Source organism: Ascaphus truei, chromosome 17, assembly GCF_040206685.1.
Source record: "Ascaphus truei isolate aAscTru1 chromosome 17, aAscTru1.hap1, whole genome shotgun sequence".
Classification (NCBI taxonomy): domain Eukaryota; kingdom Metazoa; phylum Chordata; class Amphibia; order Anura; family Ascaphidae; genus Ascaphus; species Ascaphus truei.
The window spans coordinates 31,651,436-31,672,888 of NC_134499.1; the positions used below are offsets into that span (position 1 = coordinate 31,651,436).

At 48.6% G+C, this 21,453-nt stretch overlaps 2 protein-coding genes across 3 annotated transcripts in view; both read left to right on the top strand.

Annotated features, from left to right (window-relative positions):
- Window positions 1-46: 46 nt before the first annotated feature.
- CCDC174 (coiled-coil domain containing 174) lies at window positions 47-18,853 on the top strand. The gene is made up of 11 exons (XM_075574635.1): window positions 47-244; window positions 11,569-11,673; window positions 12,024-12,124; window positions 12,241-12,299; window positions 13,724-13,886; window positions 14,450-14,545; window positions 15,166-15,302; window positions 15,802-15,896; window positions 16,531-16,663; window positions 17,587-17,721; window positions 18,350-18,853. Exons 1-11 carry the CDS (start codon window positions 203-205, stop codon window positions 18,640-18,642), a joined length of 1,359 nt encoding a protein of 452 aa, XP_075430750.1. The 5' UTR covers window positions 47-202; the 3' UTR covers window positions 18,643-18,853.
- A 135-nt stretch (window positions 18,854-18,988) lies between these two features.
- The window catches only part of C17H3orf20 (chromosome 17 C3orf20 homolog), a 30,735-nt gene continuing 28,270 nt past the window's right edge, over window positions 18,989-21,453 (top strand). For both annotated transcript variants that reach the window (XM_075574633.1, XM_075574634.1), the window contains exon 1: window positions 18,989-19,216. In XM_075574633.1, coding sequence (XP_075430748.1) covers window positions 19,103-19,216 — 114 coding nt within the window. In that variant the 5' untranslated portion in view covers window positions 18,989-19,102. The remainder of the gene's footprint in view (window positions 19,217-21,453) is intronic.

Consider the following 21,453-nt stretch of genomic DNA (forward strand, 5'->3'; position numbering starts at 1 on the left):
CCCACAGGCAGCCGCCGGGCGCGCTTTGCGGCAGGAGGCTGAGGAGGATGTTGCTTTACGGCGCTGTCGCCGTTGTAAAAAATGGTGTATATACAGTGATGCGGAAGACGCGTTACAATTGATCTCGCTGGGTGTACTGCGTGATATCAGCGGGTGGGGGGGATCGCATCTGTGGTATTATTCTGCCTCCGCGGGGGGAGGCATGGACCGGAAGAAGAAACTGCTGGATGTCACCGCGGCCTCGGTAAGTGACGCTGCCACGGTTATAGCGCTGCCCGCTGGAATCAGCCGAAAACTTTAGGGAGGGAGACTCAATTATTGAGAGTGAGGTCTCCTTTTAGGCCGCGCTTATAGTGACATCGACGTCGCGTCAAAACAAATGTATTGCCGCTGTTGCGTGCGCTTATAGGCCCCTTTCCTCTAGTGCTGCGTTGTCATGGCGACCCAACGTCATGATAACACGTTGCCATGTAAACGTGGTGTCACATGTCGTGCTGACGCTGCTGCGCTGCGGAGGAGGGGTGCCCCCCCGAGCCTACGGTCGGCAAAAAGGTAAGTCCGCCACTGACCAGCACTATATATGTTCCTGGTCACTTGCTGTTATGCAACGCTGGGCACGGTACCGTTCAAAACCCAATGTCCGATTCATGTGACCTAGATCAATATAATTGTTCCTGCATTGTATTACATACAACATAGATGTTACAAATGGTGCTCCTTAGGCTTGTACTATAGTGTACGGGCGCGCGTACGGTGTTGCCCGTGGCATGTCGTGGGTGAGCGGTAATGTGCGTGGCAGGCGGGCGTCACAGCGCTCGGCGGCGCTGTGATTGGTTCACAGTATCACGTGGCACGGCGACAGCTCAAATACAATTCTCTTGTACTTTCCCTGGTCTGCCGCGCCACCACTCACGACCGCGTCCCTAGTATAGAAACGTATGGCTAACACAGCCAATTATAATTGACACACGCGCGCACTATATTACAGACCGAACTAAAACTACTTGAAGAGGTTAAAGCAGCAGTTCAAGCAATATCCTACATGTGTTTTTTTGTTTTTTTTTAATAAATCAGTTCTGTACTATGAGAAAATACTTGTAGCATTTAAAAAAAAAATGTTTTAAAGACATTTTTAATGTTTCTAAGGCCGCGCTTATAGTGCTGGCGACACGACCGATGACATCACCCGTTGCTAGAGTTGCACTTTAGTTTTGGGCGTGCACCAGCGACATCATCAAAGGGGAGGGCAGAGGCACAGAGAAGCTCCCGATTGGCCGCAAAGGGAGCCGTCGCCGAAAAAAATAAAATAACAGTGACTACCAAATTTTTGGTAGCACTGTCGCTCTGTCGCGTGCACTATAAGCGCACGCAACGGTGACAATGTATTTGTTGAGTCGCCGGCACTATAAGGCTGCGCATCAAACAAATGCATTGTCGCCGGCGCTTATAGTGTACTAGCTGAGAGACCCGGCGTTGCCCGGGATGTAAATGCGTAATAGGTAGTATTATTTATAAATTGTGGAACAATAGGTGAGTATTTGTTGTAAAGGTTGGATAATAATATTGAAAAGAAAGATGGAAGAAAATGTAATACGATGTTGTATAAAAATGGTTTATTGTAACCACACCACAGTACAATGTATAGTTTGGTGCCATAAGTGATGTAAAAATGTGAGGCGTGTGTCCTGCTAGGGTGTGAGGCGGCGGGTGGCGCGTGGGTTGTGAGTGCTGTCTGCGAGTGGGGGTCCTGCTAGGGTGTGAGGCGGCGGGTGGTGCGTGGGTTGTGAGTGCTGTCTGTGAGTGTGGGTCCTGCTAGGGTGTGAGGCGGCGGGTGGCGCGTGGGTTGTGAGTGCTGTCTGTGAGTGGGGGTCCTGCTAGGGTGTGAGGCGGCGGGTGGCGCGTGGGTTGTGAGTGCTGTCTGTGAGTGGGGATCCTGCTAGGGTGTGAGGCGGCGGGTGGCGCGTGGGTTGTGAGTGCTGTCTGTGCGTGGGGGTCCTGCTAGGGTGTGAGGCGGTGGGACAGTGATGTCGGTGCGTAGGGGCGGGAGGCAGCAGGTGTGTGTGGCGGCAGGTATGTGTCGAGTGTGGCGGGTGTCTGTTGAGTGCGTGCAGCGGCTGTGAGGCGGTGGGTGAAAGGCAGAGGCGGCCGGAGTAAGGGCGGGTGAAAGGCAGAGGCGGGGGTGGGGAGGCGGTAAGGCGGGCAGGAAGGCGAAGGGCGGCGGGAAGGGGAGGAGGGGGTGGTGGAGGGGGGCAAGGGGTGGAGGAGGGGGGCAAGGGGTGGAGGAGGGGGGCAAGGGGTGGAGGAGGGGGGCAAGGGGTGGAGGAGGGGGGCAAGGGGTGGAGGAGGGGGGCAAGGGGTGGAGGAGGGGGGCAAGGGGTGGAGGAGGGGGGCAAGGGGTGGAGGAGGGGGGCAAGGGGTGGAGGAGGGGGGAAGGGTTAGAGGAGGGGGGAAGGGTTAGAGGAGCGGGGGGGGGAAGGGTTAGAGGAGGGGGGGAAGGGTTAGAGGAGGGGGGGGAAGGGTTAGAGGAGGGGGGGGAAGGGTTAGAGGAGGGGGGGGAAGGGTTAGAGGAGGGGGGGGAAGGGTTAGAGGAGGGGGGGGAAGGGTTAGAGGAGGGGGGGGAAGGGAGGGGAGGGGGGTGGAGGGGAGGGGGTGCAGGGGTGGAGGGGGGGGTGGAGGGGAGCGGAGGGGGGGGTGGAGGGGAGCGGAGGGAGGGGAGCGGAGGGGGGGGAAAGGGGAGCGGAGGGGGGGGAAAGGGGAGCGGAGGGGGGGGAAAGGGAGCGGAGGGGGGGGAAAGGGAGCGGAGGGGGGGGGAAAGGGAGCGGAGGGGGGGGGAAAGGGAGCGGAGGGGGGGGGAAAGGGGAGCGGAGGGGGGGGAAAGGGGAGCGGAGGGGGGGGAAAGGGGAGCGGAGGGGGGGGAAAGGGGAGCGGAGGGGGGGGAAAGGGGAGCGGAGGGGGGGGAAAGGGGAGCGGAGGGGGGGGAAAGGGGAGCGGAGGGGGAAGGGGGGGGGGCGGTGGGAAGGAGGGGGGGGCGGTGGACGGGAGGGGGGGGGGCAGTGGACGGGAGGGGGGGGGGCAGTGGACGGGAGGGGGGGGCAGTGGACGGGAGGGGGGGGCAGTGGACAGTGGACAGGAGGGGGTGGACAGTGGACAGGAGGGGGTGGAGCAGTGGACAGGAGAGGGGGGGCAGTGGACAGGAGAGGGGGGCAGTGGACAGGAGGGGGGGCAGTGTCACACACACACACACACACACACACACACGCGACACCTACCTGTACTTCCGGCCGCCGCCATCTTCTCACTCGGCGCCGCGAGGGAGGAAGGGGGTCCGCCATCTTACGCGCCGCGTGGCAGCCTGTTCCCACGCCGGGGAGGGAGCTGAGTGGAGCGGGAGGGAATGGAGCGGGAGGGAATGGAGCGGGAGGGAGGTGAGTGGAGCGGGAGGGAATGTAGCGCGAGGGAGGAAGGGGGTCCGCCATCTTACGCGCCGCGTGGCAGCCTGTTCCCCCGCCGGGGAGGGAGGTGAGTGTAGCGGGAGGGAGTGGTGTGTAGCGGGAGGGAGTGGTGAGTGGAGCGCGAGGGAATGGAGCGGGAGGGTGGTGAGTGGAGCGGGAGGGAGTGGAGCGGGAGGGAATGGAGCGCGAGGGAGGAAGGGGGTCCGCCATCTTAGGCGCCGCGTGGCAGCCTGCCTGTTCCCCCGCCGGGGAGGGAATGGAGCGGGAGGGAGTGGTGTGTAGCGGGAGGGAGTGGTGTGTAGCGGGAGCTACACTGTGTGAGGTAGCGGGATAGGGGGAGGGACATTTGTGGCATGGTGTAGCGGGGTAGGGGGCCTCGCGGTCTGGTTGCGGTAGGGAGCTGTGTGAGGTGCAGGAGATGTGAGGCGTGCTGTGCGGTTCGCGGGAGCTACACTGTGTGAGCTAGCGGGATAGGGGGAGGGACATTGGTGGCATGGTGTAGCGGGGTAGGGGGCCTTCCGGTCTGGTTGCGGTAGGGAGATGTGTGAGGTGCAGGAGATGTGAGGCGTGCTGTGCGGTTCGCGGGAGCTACACTGTGTGAGCTAGCGGGATAGGGGGAGGGACATTGGTGGCATGGTGTAGCGGGGTAGGGGGCCTCGCGGTCTGGTTGCGGTAGGGAGCTGTGTGAGGTGCAGGAGATGAGGCGTGCTGTGCGGTTCGCGGGAGCTACACTGTGTGAGGTGGCGGGATAGGGGGAGGGACATCGTTGCCATGGTGTGTGAGTGGAGGCCGCGGCCTCGCGGTCCGGTTGCGGGAGGGAGATGTGTGGCGTGGAGGGGAGGGGGGGTTTGAAGAGGCAGTCTGCAGTGTTTGGTGTTGTGTGAATGTGTGTGTGTGCTGTGTTTGTGCGTTGTGTGTAGATTCTGTACCTGATTCGGCAGTCTGTGGTAGCAGACGTGAAGGTTTTGATAGCTGTGAAGCGTGGCCCCAGAGCAGGTTGAGGATTAGAGGATTAGGTGTTGCAAAAGCAAAGCGTTCCCAAAACTCAGTGAGGGGTGGGACAGTGTGGAAGTATTAGGGCAGTGGTTCCCAAACTTTTTCGGTTCAAGGCTCCCCAAGGCAATCAGAATTTTTTCAAGGCTCCCCAAGGCGATCAGGATTTTTACGCGGCGCCCAAAGTAAAAACAAAGGTATACATACATAGGTGTACAAACATACCTAACAGTTGCAGTGCGCAGTTGGTGTCTCTCTCAGACACTCTCACTCTCTCTCACACACTCTAACTCTCTTTGACCTCACTCTCTCTCTCTCTGACCTCTCTCTGACCACACTCTCTCTCTCTGACCTCACTCTCTCTCAGAACTCTCTCTCTCAGAACTCTCTCTCTCTGACCTCACACTCTCTCTCTCTGACCTCACACTCTCTCTCTCTGACCTCACACTCTCTCTCTGACCTCACATTCTCTCTGACCTCCCTCTCTCTCTCTCTCTCTGACCTCACACTCTCTCTGACCTCACACTCTCTCTCTCTCTGACCTCACACTCTCTCTGACCTCACTCTCTCTCTCAGACACACACAAATAAATACACACATAAATACACACACACACACACACACAAATACACACACAACAAATAAATACACACACACACACAAATAAATACACACAGATACACACACACTGATGCAGATACACACACACACACAAATAAATACACAGATACGGGGGGGTGGGGGAGGGTATGGCTGAACGGCCGGTCCCTGCACGGGGGAGGTCAGTGCTGCGGGGGCCTGTGCCACGTGGGGGGAGGGCCGGTGTGCTGCGGGGAGGGAGGGGGGGGGGTGACGCTGCAGTGCTGCTGGGAGACATCTGTCTCCCGGTGCTGCTCCTCCAGCGTGAGCGCCGGGCCTCCCTCTCTCAGCGTAGGCAGCTCAGCGTCGCTGAGCCGGGCTGAACAGATGCACAAAGCCCCTGCATCTGTAATCAACGCGGCTATAGTTCCTCCGGCCTGGGACATAGTAAGCGCTTAGGTGCTGCTGCTCGCTCTTGCTTGCTGCCGCTCGCTCTACCAGGAGCTTTTTGCTGTCCTGGCAGAAGAGACAGCAAGCGCGCTTGGGAGGCGGGTATCCCTGTGTGTGTTTGTCACTTGGTAGCTGTGTGTGTGTGTGTGTGTGTGTGTGTGTATATTATATAATATTTTAAACATTTAAAAAAAAAAAAGACATGTGAGAATAAATTATTAACATTGTGCAACTTTGATAAATATATTCACACACACACACACACACATCACACACATATATATATATATATATATATATATATATATATATATATATATATATACACATATATACACACACACACACACACACACACACACCACACATATATATATATATATATATATATATATATATATATACACCACACATAAACCACACACACACACACACACACTCACCACATACATATATATATATATATACACCACACACACACACACACACACACCACACATATATATACACACACACACCACACATGTATACACACACACCCTGCAGCCCGTTTTACACCACACACACACACACACACACACACAGACACACACACACACACACACACACCCACACACACACCTGTCTGGTGGCTTTGTAGTTGCAATGCCGGGCACTGAAGTTGCAATGCCGGGCAGGCTGCAGTCCCATTGGATGGGAGCGGTCACGTGACCGCTCCTCTGCTTCCCCTCAGAGGTTTTTTTTTTTTTTTTAAATGAGCTAGCAGCCCTTGTTTCCCGCTGCTGGCGGCCCTGATCGCGGCGCCCCTCTAGCCAAGCCGCGGCGCACCAGGGTGCCGCGGCGCACAGTTTGGGAAACACTGTATTAGGGCATTGGTGTTGGACGCAGGCCAATGAGAGGTGTGCGGGGGCGGGCATTGGACGCAGGCCAATGAGAGTCAGTGAGGGGTGGGACGCAGGCCAATGAGAGGTGTGCGGGGGTGGGCATTGGACGCAGGCCAATGAGAGTCAGTGAGGGGTGGGACAGTGTGGCTTTGGTGTTGGACGTAGGCCAATGAGAGGTGTGCGGGGGCGGGCATGGCCTGAGCCGGAGTGACAGGGCCATGGTCCAATGCGATTGACCCTTGGGACGCAGACATACAGTGATTTCACAAATATATAGTAGATGCGACGGAGCGACAGCGCTACCAAAAATCTGGTCGTCAGTGGTATTTGATTTTTGAAGACACGGTCTAAATGTAACTGGCTATAAGCCAATCATAGCGCTTCTCCGCCCGTCTGTCTTCCCCTTTGCTGACGTCACTGGCCTTGTAGCCAGCAACGTCTCCAAACAACAAATTTCAACTATCGTGACAATGACGTCATCGGTCGCGTCGCTGTCGTCTGCTGCCTAATATAGGAAGCATTTCCAAAGTGACAGCCCCTTCCCCTTCTGATAGGCTCTGTCTCTTGAGCCCCGCCCTCTCTCTAGCAGTGCACCAATTGTATCTAGTAACTGCCCAGTCAATCATATTCTAGAACTACATTGCCCACAATGCTGTGCAAGAACTGAATTAAATAACCCAGAGCAAGCGATCGATTACAGGAGAACGGATCGATCTGCAGCTTAGCTAATCACTTGTCAGTCTGCAGATTTTATTGATGCTCATATTGAATGGGAAAAAAAGAATAAATATTTTTTTAATTTTTTTTTAAACGACAGTTTGAACTGCAGCTTTAATGGAACATTGTGTCCTTGGATATTGTGATCAAATCCTACAAGTGCATATATATATATATATATGTGTGCGACACAGTATAAAATGTACTTTAAACAAACGTGACATACAGTATATTTCTAGTGAAATAGTGCATACAAATATATATTAGGAATAGTGACTAAATAATTAAGCACTGGTTTCTGCTCAAAACCTCTCGCAAGAAATCTTCCAAAATGACTTTTCATCCACATCAGGGAAGTTCAACTCGGAGACCGGTAAAAAGAGATAAGGGAGGATATAGTGCAGTATATCCTTAGGTTGCGATCCCAGTGTGCACTGTAGCACACGCGCCCGGCTGGGGAACGGCGCGTGCACAGCGCTTCACCGCGGTCTTGGGAGAGATTGCGCCGGGAGGGGGCATGGCGGGGGTTTTGCAGGGGCGTGGTCATGACCTCACGCGGCTGGTTCGCCCTCATTGGCTGAACCGCTGGCAGGGGCGTGGCCACGCCTCCGTCACAAGTTCCAAATACAATTTTTTTTGTATTTGAGAAAACTTGCAGTACAGCGCGGCTGCCAAATGCGTGCAGAGGCAGGTACTGGGCCCGGTCTGATTGGGAGGCGGTGCCTGTACGCGGCGTGCGCTGTATAACGCACTGGGACCACAGCCCTACAAAGGGGAAATTGGTGATCTGGGTTTACTGGTATTACTCACATCTTCCCCATTAAAGGCATATCCAAAACACTGGCTAAGTTGTCCCGTGTAGTCTGACGCTTATTATACCTCGCCAAAAGGTAATGATAGACGAGCGCTAGTGCAGGCGGTATAAAATGTTCTTTATAAGATAAAAATTGCTTACACAAATGCACGCTTGCATAGTGTTAGATCTCTAAAGCATTACCCAGAAGTGCAAGGACACGATTGTGAGACGTCGCAATCCACGAGAGGAGAGGCAGTGAGTGTGAGATACACCATTTGAGTGTGCGTTTTTGGAAGCAATTTTTATCTTCTAAAGAACATTTTATACATTCTGCACGCGTGCTCTTCTATCTATATTAAAACTGTCAGACTACACTGGAGACATTTGCCACTGTTTTGGATATGCCTTTTATTTGTGGGGAAAATGTGTGTAATACCAGTAAACCCATATCACCAATTTGCCCTTTGTAAGGATATACTGCACTATATTCTGCCTTATCTCTTTTTACCTTCGGTCACTGAGTTGCGCTCCCCTGATATGGATAAAAAATTGTATGGTATATAACTGAATGCATTATTTATACACTAATTCAGGGGTGAACAAACTGGGGGGGGGCGGGATTTTGTTGGCGTGGGGGGAGGGCGTGGCGGTTGCAGCGGCCCTGCGCTCTCCCCCAAGGCATTTAAGTTAAATGCCGGGGGTCCGCACGAGGCCTCTGCAACCTCAATTTACCGGGGTTCTATAGTCTTCTGGATGCGTCGCCATGGCAACGTGGGGTCTTGTGACGTACGCGTCGCCATGGTAACGTATGTCAAATGACGCTGCAGGGGTCACATGACCCGCTGCGTTATTTGACGCCGGGTCACAGAGAAGGGGGTTGCGAGCGCTGAGGCTGGCGCACGGGGAGGGGGAGGGCACAGCTCCAAAACTTTGCGCACCCCTGCACTAATGGATTTGGCTGTATAATGTCTCTGCACAGGGTATCCCTTATCTCGTTATTTGGTATCCAAAGTATGAATTCTTCCCTTATCAAAGATTGCATTTATCACATAACAGCCCTAATCTGGCTGCAGAGCAGAGCCAGTGTCAGATAATGTTCCAGACAGACAATCTGTCTGGGATCGCCTCTCTGCAGCTACTCTGGTTAAAAAGCAGCATGTTTCAGTAGCTAATCAGAAGGCAGCCCCTTATCTGATTCTGCCCTATTTATAGTGACGCAGCGCTCACTGGAGTAAAACCTTCTGAAACCGTAGCTGAGCTGTATGATGAAAAAGGAAGGTGGTGATGCGTAAACCGTAGCCCGTGTATACCGGTTATCGGAGGAGCCACCCATTAATTTCAAGGACGCGCGTTGCTGGCCCCTTTGGCAGAGAAAAGTTACAATGAAATGACTGACTTAGTCGGTATATTAGTTATTACTGTACGTTGAACACAACCGGGAGGTCAACAGACAACATTCATAGTGTAGGGTTTTGTCAATGTCATTAGATGAGCTGCTGATCAAGGGCTATGTTTATCAAGCGGAGCTATTCCAAACACAACTTTTCAGTGACCAGTGACAAATAATAATGCATTAACTGGCTTGGAGAAGCTTCAAGCTGCATAATGCCACTAGTATTATTCCATGGATGGAGAACTTTGGTGGGTAAACGAGAGACGCGTTTTCTTGGCAAGCCATTATTACGTGACCCAAGCGTCTCCAGGGCTCCTCTAGACAAACGCACACGTCGCACAGCCAGGCGCGCCTATGCTTAAGTCGGGTGATCGTGCCGCAACCATGTGACTCCCAGTGCAACATGCTTTCCAGTGGATAAAAGGGAAGGGCAGTGGGAACAGCGCTAATGCAAAATATATAAAAAAAAGTGACAATTAAGTGACTAACATAATATAAATACACACTTTACTATTAAAGTGGGGGCTGCCAGGTAAAAAGGGTACACAAACCAATGAAGACAATAAAAACACATATACCGGCGCCTCCAAAAGAAAATAAAGATATATAGCCTGGCCGAATATAGTCCAATGCAGCTGGGATGAGATCCAAGGCAGTATCTTCAATGAAGTCTCATAGAACAACAGACAAACAGATAAGACAACAACATGGAAGAAAAAAAGAGAAAAATATCATAGTGCAACTAAAAACAAAAAATCACTGATAAGGTTTACAAGGAATAATTGCAAATTTAATACGATGAATAAAATGAGTATAAAAACAACAAACACTTGATTGTTGGGCAAAAAGACACTTATAAAGCAATGGCATCCGGTAGGGATACAATTGAAACCCTACTTACAGCACGGCTGATCAAGGTAAGCCCGTAGCACAATGTCACCATCCGGAACCAGAGCCTGGTAGAGAGATGATATTACTCTGCCTCTTAGAGCTCCACGAAGCCGGAAACCGCCGCTGGCCACACGCCCACGAATCACCAGCAACAGCCTGAACCCAGTGCTGCCGGGAGACACACCGGTGTGATACACGCAGACCAGGAGGTCTCGCGATAACCGATCTCGGTTATCTCGGCGTGTGGCCAGCGGCGGTTTCCGGCTTCATGAAGCTCTAAGAGCTCTACCAGGCTCTGGTTCCGGATGGTGACATTGTGCTACGGGCTTACCTTGATCAGCCGTGCTGTAAGTAGGGTTTCAATTGTATCCCTACCGGATGCCATTGCTTTATAAGTGTCTTTTTGCCCAACAATCAAGTGTTTGTTGTTTTTATACTCATTTTATTCATCGTATTAAATTTGCAATTATTCCTTGTAAACCTTATCAGTGATTTTTTGTTTTTAGTTGCACTATGATATTTTTCTCTTTTTTTTCTTCCATGTTGTTGTCTTATCTGTTTGTCTGTTGTTCTATGAGACTTCATTGAAGATACTGCCTTGGATCTCATCCCAGCTGCATTGGACTATATTCGGTCAGGCTATATATCTTTATTTTCTTTTGGAGGCACCGGTATATGTGTTTTTAATGCTTTCCAGTGGGGTTTAAGGTGCTGGCACATTGATGGGCCAGGATTGGTGCCGTCATCACTGCAATATCACTCAAGCAAGCCCTGTGTACAGTACAGGCATACCCCGCATTAACGTACGCAACGGGACCGGAGCATGTATATAAAGCGAAAATGTACTTGAAGTGAAGCACTACCTTTTCCCCACTTATCGATGCATGTACTGTGCTGCAATCATCATATACGTGCATAACTGATGTAAATAACACATGTGTAACAGGCTCTATAGTCTCCCCGCTTGCACACAGTTTCGGTACAGGTAGGGAGCCGGTATTGCTGTTCAGGACGTACTGACAGGCACATGCGTGAGCTGCCATTTGCCTATTGGGCGATATGTCCTTACTCGCGAGTGTACTTAAAGTGAGTATCCTTAAACCGGGGTATGCCTGTACTGTGTTTCATTTTTGCTGTCCTGGTTTCTGCTACTAGAGATAAACTTACTGGGTACTCACATGTATTGCTTTTTAGTTTTACATTTTCTACTTTTATGACACTTCAAACCCCAAACTTTTCATCACCCCTGCACTATTCTAATCCCTTTATGGAGGAGTTTGCATGAATACAGAAAATCATTGTGAATTTAGATGACGAATTCAACTAAATTCTGCAGCTGTGACGTGTATAGTGATTTGTTATACATGTAGCATACTCGGTGACTTCTGCTGATCACAATCTGGTCTGCTCTAGTTGGTGGACCTCAAGGCCGAACTGTACCGAAAACAAGAAGAATTCAAGCAAGATAAACTGCTGAAGGATGCCGGTATCGCTACTAAATCAAAAGCAGCCAACAAGGTAGGTAGCATGAAATAAAAATACAGCAAGGAGGTAGTTATCTGATGCAAGAGCAGTGGGCAAATACATTCTGTTCCTATTGGATGTTTTCCTTTGATAAATATGTTTTTTTGTACACCACTTTTGCAGCCGGGAAACAGAAAAATAGCCCTAAAAGTGTCTATATTTACAACTCCCCTTTTCCAGTGTTTTTAAAAATGAAAGTATGTGGCTTTTAATGATGGAGGTGAAACAGTGTAAGCCCTGGAGCTCTGTTAACCCATAGTATGTTGGCTTGAAAGGCATTTCTCCATTGTTGTTCCATTAGTGAGACTTGGTTCTAAATCAATAAATGTTCTCTTCTATTTCAGAAACCCAGTGTCTGGATTAAGCAGAATGCAGGGGTTACAGGCCGAGCAGAGCGAGACGTGGAAGAGGAGATTAAAGAAGAAATAACGTTGGATAAAGCAAGGTATGGGACAGCTGAATCATTTCAAATGTAGTATAACGAAACCTGTACATATCGCAGCGTTTAAAAGAACTAGCATGCGCTGAAGTTGTCAACAGAACCTTACCTTTGTGTCTCAGGGAGAAGCTGGAAGAGAAAGCTCTCCTGTACGAGAAGATGGCCAAAGGAGACTTCCCCGGTAAATAACAAATCGGTCAACGTACTGTTCTGTAGCCGTAAGGCTGCTTATATGATCACTCCTTCATTCCCGCAGCACTAGTGGGGGGTTTCAGAGCAGAAATGTGCAGTGATGCATATCACATACTTGTTGAATTGTGTTTTTGAAAGCAGCCGTGCTAGGGAAGAGAACCCAAAAAGCTCTATTTACGCAACTAGAATCATTGGGTCTCACGGTTGGTTCCTGTTAAAAGGTCAACCATCCCCCATGGTTGTAATTTGTTTTTTTTATAAGATTTCTTCACAATACTGTACTGTACTGTACTGTACAGTTCGATGTCTGCTTTCAAGCATCTAGTTTTTTGCTAATCATTGGGGATTTTTAACTGTATTTTATTCGTTAAAAAAAAATGAATATGGTGTGTGTTTGTATATATCTATCTCTCACAAACACACACTTTGATGTCTGCATGGAAAACAGCTGTGTGCTGCCTGGTACAGTGAAGAAAGTGAGACTAAACAGCAGGAGTTGGCATGTGGGAACAATACTGGAGGCTTTGGGCCTTGTTTAAATGTTCAGATAGCTGAGGGGGTAACAAATCTGGATGGTAATTTGCTTTAAAGTGCATCACAGGGAGCTCACTTTCAAAATAGGTGATATTGGGAGAGCTGCAGTCTAAGTTTCTCCTGCCCCCTTTTGCTTCCTTAAGGTCATAATGACATCACTAATACATGGAAAGCAAAGCAGGATGGGTGTGCTGGTCCTTTCTTCCATGTAGTAACAAGAGAGGGAGATGGGGGCATGATATATTTTATTGGACCAACAATTAGTTGATACGTGACTAGCTTTCCAACCTCTCGGGTCCTTCATCGGGTATCCCTGACCCTGGGAGGTTGGAAACCTTGTAACATCTCAACTACTTGCTGGTCTAACAAACGGTATCGTACCCGCTACGCCCTCTCCCTCCTTTGTTACTACACTGTTATTCAAGGGACAAGCATTATACATTGAAGAGTCCGCGTTATTCCTTATGGTTAGTGTAACCCAAAGTAAATGGAAAATACACCGCAAGTGGTGAATAAAAAGATTGTCAGCAGGCGCCCATAAATCAGAAGGTTGCATTTCAGCCCCGGAGACTCCCTGCTTGAATCCTCTCTGTTAAAACTTTGCCAAATAAAACCACTGGCTTGGATTGCTCCTTTAACATAACTGCTGGAAATTGATGGTGATTTTTCTGTAGAAACGGCTGTTCCTTTTTTATGCATCTAAAGAGGAAGTCTTATTATGAACACTTCACACATGCTGCTTTTAACTTGCTGTTTGAACTGCAGCATCAAAGCACGGATTCCTTCGCCCATTATTACTAGTTATATTGAAATCTATCACTTGACTCAAGCTCTTTCATGCTGTTTCTCTTCCGTTCATACAATGTTGTCGTCTGGCAGACGAAGAGACGGAGGAGCTGTACCTGGTGGATTTCGCTCAGAAGATCATAGACAAGCGTAGGGAAGTGCAGGCTTTATGTCCGAGGGACGAGGGGAAGATAGCAGAGGAGGAGATTATCTCTGATCTCCCGATCCCACATCCACAGGACCCCAGTGAAGAATGGTTGGTTGATACGTTGTAATCTGTAATTATTCCTCTTCCCTTCTGAGGTGGTCATTGAGACGTGCAGTATCAAGAGGAAATAGATTGCAGAGGCACATTATAGGGGAATAATTGACACAAGTTATAATGGGACTGTCACTCATGCAAACACACAGGCTCATAGCTACATTCACTAGTGCATACATGCGTACACACTCATACATACACTTACTGATACATATATACTAATGGACAAAAAGAGCAGGCGCTCTCCTTGCAGCCACTCAGACCGACTGCCAGGGGAAATTCGGCAAGTTCCCGGAGTCTGGACCTTAAGGTCCCACCTGATTCTTGGGCCCACTGCGGATTTCCCTGGGTATGAAGTAGCTCGGTCCAATCATGAAAACACACAAGACCCACTAGGCTCTTCTAGACTAGCATTGATGACATGGAGGTTTCTGATTGCTTTGCAATGTGTTGCTGATCCCTATGGAAGAGAAGGGGTTTAGCATGGGGCACATGCTGGGGATGGGGTGTCAACCTGCAAGTAGGCCAGGTTAAGAAGTCCTCTTTTCTGGTTGCAGGGTGGATTACGTGGACTCCCTGGGCCGATCCAGACGCTGTATGAGGAAGGACCTGTCTGGCCTGTTGAAAATGGACAGAAACCTGCAGGGGAAGCAGTAAGGGTTCTTCAGGGTGTCAGTGGGTGTGGGAGTGTCAGTGGGTGTGGGAAAGAGTAAGTAGTTTGTCAGTCAGTGTATGAGCTGTGAGAGAATGGAGAATACAGGAAGGTGTCGGAGTGTAAGAAGTGTTACCCAGCATGGTGGGTCCTGCGTCACAGCTGTACCGGGGCAGGTAGCATTGCAGGGGACTCCAGTAAAGAATCCAAGAACGTTCTCCCTCGCCATGTATGGCACTTTGCTGTATTAAGTTACAAAATATTTACTTATCTGAAACCTGTGGAAAGGCCACAGCTGTAATATAACTGCACTTTGACATTTGTCATTGGTGTTTTATTTTAAAAAAGGTGGTCGGAGCAGCATGGCCAGGGTCCTGGCGTGCTTTGGCCAGGGTCCTGGCGTGCTTTGGCCAGGGTCCTGACGTGCTTTGGCCAGGGTCCTGGCGTGCTTTGGCCAGGGTCCTGGCGTGCTTTGGCCAGGGTCCTGGCGTGCTTTGGCCAGGGTCCTGGCGTGCTTTGGCCAGGGTCCTGGCGTGCTTTGGCCAGGGTCCTGGCGTGCTTTGGCCAGGGTCCTGGCGTGCTTGGCCAGGGTCCAGACGTGCTTTCTGTCCCTTTTTGTAGACCTATTGCAGAGGAGAAGACTCTACTGTCTGAAGATATGAGACGAGAGATGCAGAGACAGCAGTGGGAGAAAGAAGAGGAGGAGGCCATGAAAAGACCAATCGGCCCCATGCATTATGAGGATATCCGGGACAATGGTACGTTCTGTATCCAGCTCCTGTAGGATTGTTAGTGTGCAGATCTGGTGTTGCACAGGGAAGATGCTCACATAAGTAGGGTAAGATAGTAACTGCAATCAGAACACCCATGCAGTATAACCTTCGGCTGTGTTCATAAGACACATTCCTACAAAATAACGGAAAATACAGCATTGAAAGGTTTTGACTGATGAAATGTAAAGCAAAAACTCTGCTTCACTACAGTGCGCAGCAGTGAGACTCTGCTGAAGGTGACTACTCGTAAGGCTCGCAAACTGTTTAATTTGTTTAGAAACCTTTTTATTTCTAAAGTGACTTACAATTCTTCTACCCAGTGACCTGTCCAGCGGCTTCTGAGGTTTAATCCGGGCAGCACCTGTGTGTGGTTTTGCATATATATCTATATAGATCTGTATATCATGTGAAATGCTGAAGTGTGCAGGCGGTGTAATGTTACACCATGTTCAGTTCAGGGCTCTCTAAACGTGTCTCGTTACAGAGGCCAGGCAGCTCGGCGTTGGGTATTTTACCTTCGCACGTGATCAAGACCTGCGTCGGAAGCAGATGGAAACGCTGGATATGCTGCGAGATCAGGTACTGAGAGCAGTGCCGCAGGGCACGCAGTCCTCCCCTGCTGACTTTGTATTCACGCTTTCCCGCGTCAGATAATAGGGTGACGGGTGCATGTGTCCTCGCACAAGATGAGGTTGACGTTACTCGCACTGCTACAGGATTATGAAGCTAGGTCCCAATTAATATGATTGAAAATGGGGAGTCCTACGGAGCTGAACCGCCCTATTTTCCGCTCTGGGGCCCTTTCTGTTACCCAGATACTTGGCTTTACCGTGGGCCAACAGGAAGCTGCAACTGATGACATCACGGTATTGGGTGGGTGCCGGCACCATCTTTAAAACCGGTGGGTAATAAAGTGGTGCAACTCTGGCCCTGGGTTCCAATTATGTTTAAAAAAGAAATCCTCAATATTTTTTAAGGGATATCTCCTTTTAAATGCTTAAAACAATTGAATACAGGAATCCCGACTAACCTGATTGCTGGGGATGACCTGGAGATACGAGGGAGGACGAGCAAATTCAGTTGTGTATTAAAATGGTATTTTTTCATCTCTTTAATTGTTGCGTCGCTTGTACTTTGGGGGGACGGGGGGTGTTTCTTAGCTGCTGTTTGAGCGTCTCTTATATTTAGCTTAAGTTTCCTTTTTTTTTGTTAGACCGAGGATCAAAGACTTAAAAGAGAGCGTCTAAAGGCGAAACGGAAAACCGTGCTGCAGGCGCGGCTCGCCAAACTGCGGCAGAGGAAGCTGAAGCTGAAAGGGGACGGAGCAGAAGAGGAGGAAGCGCAGGGTGAGTGGGACTTCTGTTAAGGTATCAAAACGTAGGGGGTGTCTGTATCTGCAGCCAGGGAACTTGTGTGCCTAACGAAATGGCGACTTAAATGTCCCGCGGGCCAATAGGAAGCCGTGACGTCATCCCTTGCGGCTTCCTTTTGGCCTGCGTGACCTGGACATTTCAACACGAAGGCGATACCGGCGCCGCTACGAAGGTAAGTATCTCCGGAAGCGGGGTGCCAGAGCTGAAATGAACGCAGTTCGGCTGCGCAGGCCGCCGCCGCAACCTAGTTTTCCCCAACGTTTGGCCGCAGACGGACTCTCTGTTGCTGGACGTTCAGCCCTTCGCCAAAGTAAATACATTTAAGGGTTAATTTAGCAGTTAGGGTAGGGGGTTAAGGATAGGAGTTTTAGGGTCGGGTTAGCATTAATATTAGGGATTTTTAGGGTAAAGGGTAAACTTAGAGACTTACCTTGGCAGCGAGAGGTCCCGGTGGTGAGGTGAATAGTGGCTAAACGCCAGCTGAGATTTGGTCGCGACAAAATGCGATCAAATTTGCGCAGTGCTACATGTTTTGCTGTTTGACGTCATGCCACCCAGGGGCACTGCATAGACGGGTAGTTATAAAGTTAGAAGCCATTATTCCATTAGACACGGGTCTAGGTGTGGGCGGGAATGGTCAGCCTTCATTCTGAGGATTCCAGTATTAAAGATAAATACTCTGCACTAATAGATGTGCTAATGTAAGGGGCACTTTTATCCCCAGCTTTTATTAGTAGATTAGAAGCAGGTAGGGGGGGAAGATGATGACTATGTATAATTTTTGGTAACATGCTTGCTGTGTGTATACATCACAAATCACATTGTGTATAAATCACATTTACACATTTTCTCAAATGATAAGAATAATTTATCACGACTCCTAATATTGCTTTCAGAAGAGGAAGCAGACCCAACTGGGCCGGAACCAGTAGAACCAGCAAGGGCAGAGACTAAGGATGAAGTTGTTGTCCAGGAGCGGAAAGACACCAAGCCCGGTGTGCCCCATGTCCGAGAATGGGACAGAGGCAAAGGTAAGGCCCATCTCTGGCGTTTCAACAACCCAAGCTCCAGAGGCCCTGCAGAGTAACGTGTATCTGTGCCGGGGCCTTCAGCAGCGAAGTCATCCAGCGCAACCATTTCCTGCCAGCAGGGACCGCTATTAACGCATTGCAAACCTGCAAAGGGATTAATGTGTCTTTAACTCTCCATTTTCAAACGGCTATCTCTCCATATTGTAAAGTTCTGTTCTATTAAATAGCAAGCAACGTGACAACACTTGCTTTTAAAAAATAGCATTACTAGCAACTTTTTCACTTTTCGGAAGCTGGTTTAAACTCCTTTTAAAGCTTGTGTTAATTTGGACTGGTTTATAAAATCCACAATTGCAGAGGACCGGCAATATTGGTGTGTCGATGGTCTTCACTAGTATCATAAAAAAAAGCTGATACGTGGCATTAAGTAAGATTGTAAGCTCTTTGGGTTAGGTATTCCTTTCCGCCAGTGGTTATTAACTGTTGCTCTTAATTCTGTATATTATGTGTATCCTCCTCTATGTCTCCTTGCATGTTAATATTATAGAGGCGCAGTATATGTGGTTAAGCAATAGAATGGTAACATTCTGGAACTGATGCATTGTTATATTACTTTTATCACTCTTAGAATTCACATTCGGACACTGGTCCCAATCACGTCCAGACCCCAGAGAGGAGCGGGAACCTGAGTTTGCACCGCCGTCCTTTTACTCCTTGGAGAAGAAGAAGAAAAAGAAGAAGAAGAAATCCAAAGGCTCCCAGAACCAAGCGTGGGTCCGTCCCGGACCATCCCATGAGAAGGCAAGCTCGGGTCCGAGGCAGAACCCATACACCCAGGCGCAGCCCAGCAGCGCCCAAGATGAAAACACGGATGAGAAGAGTTTGGATGATCTGCTGTCTTACTACAGACAAGTGACCTGATCCTCCAGCACAACGCTCATGTTCAGCGCAAGGATTAATTAAACATTACACTTCATTGCATTATGTTGGGGTACTAACCTCACACAAGGAATAACTTAGTACGTTTAAAAAAAATAAAACCGTTGTCCGTTGGTAGGTTTTATTATTCTTTCAGGTTTCAAATAATGCATCTATAAACTAAATATCAATGTAATAAAACTGATTGTTTTTAGTTGGTAGGTTTTTTTGTTTTCTGACGTCATCAGGGCCGGTGCAACCACTAGGCGACTTAGGCGGTCGCCCTTGGGAGGCACATTGTGGGGGGCGGCCGTGGGATCGAAGGAGGAGGATGACGTTGGGCCGTGAGCACGGAGCAGGAGAACCATGGAAGCGGAGGACAGCTGGAGAGGAGTGCACCCTCGTCCGTCCCCCCCCCCCCCCCAGCGCTCCGTCCTTGGAAATCTTCACTGACTTCTAGTGTATGCTACAGCGCAGGTCCTCCCCGGCCATCATCATCCTCCTGCAGCGCCACTCCCGCGATCCTCCTCCCGCCCTGATCTTCTCCCGCCGGCTTCCTCTGACCACTGCAAGCCAGGTAGACATTACTGTGGTGAGAGAGTGGGATGAGTTGTACTTTGAACCTATTTGTGCATGGTTTGTATCTGGTAAAGATGACGCGTCTGTAATAGATTGTTGGTATACAGAGAGGTACAGCATACTCTGTACTGTGTTTGGTACAGTGGCCTTGCAGACCTTGGATGGAAGTTTTTGCAAACACCGGTGAAGCGAATTAACCCGTTTCATATAGCAGCAGTTAAAAAAAGAAAATGGTTTATATGCCAAATATCTCATATTTAGTAAATGCGCAAGAAAAATGCAAAATGAACTTTGTCACCTTGTGCATCTCTGGCTGGGGGATTTAACGGTTCCTTTGAAAAATTCCTTTTAAGTTGCATAAAGATGTTCTGGTAACTTCCACTGTCAACAAGAGTTGTGGGTCTGATTTTAACCCCCCTACAATCCCAGAACCGGTTTCTTTTGGATATAAAAGCAGAAAACAGGCCCGGTCGTTGTGGCCTGATCACAATTCAAACAATAAATGTTTTTATTTTTTCTAAGATGTATTTTCTAACTCACATTAACCATGTGTGTGCTGTATTTTCAGCACACTGCACAGGGAAAAGTTGTTGTCGCAATGACTCGCTCATTATTTTTTCTACTGGCTATTTATTGACAATAATATTTATTGCGATGACTTAATATTGTTGTTGATTAAATCTTCTCAGTATCCGTATTCATGCTTTGTTTCTCAGTCCGGATTCCTAAAAGGCTTTTTATAAGTTCGGTTACCTTTGACCTTTTTTCCAACTGAGATTTGTTTTATACAAACTTTTTTTTTTACACTTTTTCATCTTGTGGTTTATAACTTTATATTTAATTGTTTGACCGAGGATGATTTGTAATGCTCTTGTTAGAATATATATTTTGAGGCTTGTATCTGGACTTGGGGGAAAGTTCTGGCCAGCAGATGGCATCAAAGCTCAAGAAATGAGCGATCGCCACATCACCAAAACAGATTGGGCGTCACAAACGTTACTTTTAAAATTGATTTACTCCATGTATTCTGACAGATGAAGACAAGCTGCACTGCACTCGCGCGTTTTACACTCAAACCTCTGATTTCATCAGAGAATGAATTTGTAGCATTAGGAATCACTCCGATGTTTAGCACTGCTTGCTGCTGTACTTAATTAATTCATAAAGCCTTTAATTATTTGCATATCACTGATCACTATCTAATTCATGTATTTTCTCACTAACAAAAAGGACTTGTGCACCAGTAAAAAAACAAAACGTCGAGATCGATTGGGTTTATTTTAATTGAAACTATATTTTTGGCAGAATAATACCTTTATAACAAAGAAAAGCATTGTTTCAACAAAGCAGAGGGAGCACAGTGTCCTTATTGTCTCGTAGTTTATAAACAAATTGGACTGCAACTGTGAAAACAAAGAAATTCAAGTTAATGTCATCGTTGATTGTTATCAGGTTGCATGAATTAGGCCTGTTGTATTAAAATCTACTTCTAGTGCTAATTAAGGGGAAACGTGGTCACAGAAAGGGTGGTGGATGCAGGGATGAGTGTCGCAGCAGAAGTGGTTGAGGCAAATCTAGTACACCTTGGAACGAATGAAAATGCATGGGATGGACACAAGGAATCCCGAAAATTGAAAATGCGTTCAAATGAGGTCTGGGAGTTTACAGCGGATAAGGAAATTATATTGGGGTGGGATTAAGTGGTCTAAAATGTGTGATTCCCGATGTTACCTGCATGTCAGGGGAGAGCTGTGATAGGTCATTTCATTGCAAGTATTTAGCACCAGCTAATGTAGCACATGGTTCCAGATTGTGACCCGTTCTAGAACACAGAACGTACGGAGAAATCCACAGGCAGCCAGACCCGGGAACCCGTGGAGGCGTATTACAGGGACGCTGCCATCTAATAAGCAGGTAGACCAGTGGTAGGCAACATGATCTACTTTATCCCTCAAAAGGAACGCACATGTGCAACACCCACACACCCACACACACAGTATAGTGCCGGGGTCTAACCTTTCAAGGAAGATGAGCCATTTTATAAAAAAAAATTCTTTGTCCAAAATATTCCGAGAGCTGCAACACATGCATGAATATTACAACCCCCCCACCCCCACACATACATATACTGTACACACACTAATAGGTATATGCTGTATAAGCATTAACATACAACAAACTTTAATCAGAATTAGGGATAAGAATAAAGATGTGGGGGAATAAAATGCATCTCAC

What these genes read in the sequence shown, in the direction of transcription:
- CCDC174 (XM_075574635.1), top strand. Translation starts at nt 203, where the DNA reads ATGGACCGGAAGAAGAAACTGCTGGATGTCACCGCGGCCTCG. An exon ending in AGAAACCTGCAGGGGAAGCA is followed by an intron (nt 14,546 to 15,165) that starts GTAAGGGTTCTT and finishes CCCTTTTTGTAG; the next exon opens with ACCTATTGCAGAGGAGAAGA. An exon ending in AGAAGAGGAGGAAGCGCAGG is followed by an intron (nt 16,664 to 17,586) that starts GTGAGTGGGACT and finishes TATTGCTTTCAG; the next exon opens with AAGAGGAAGCAGACCCAACT.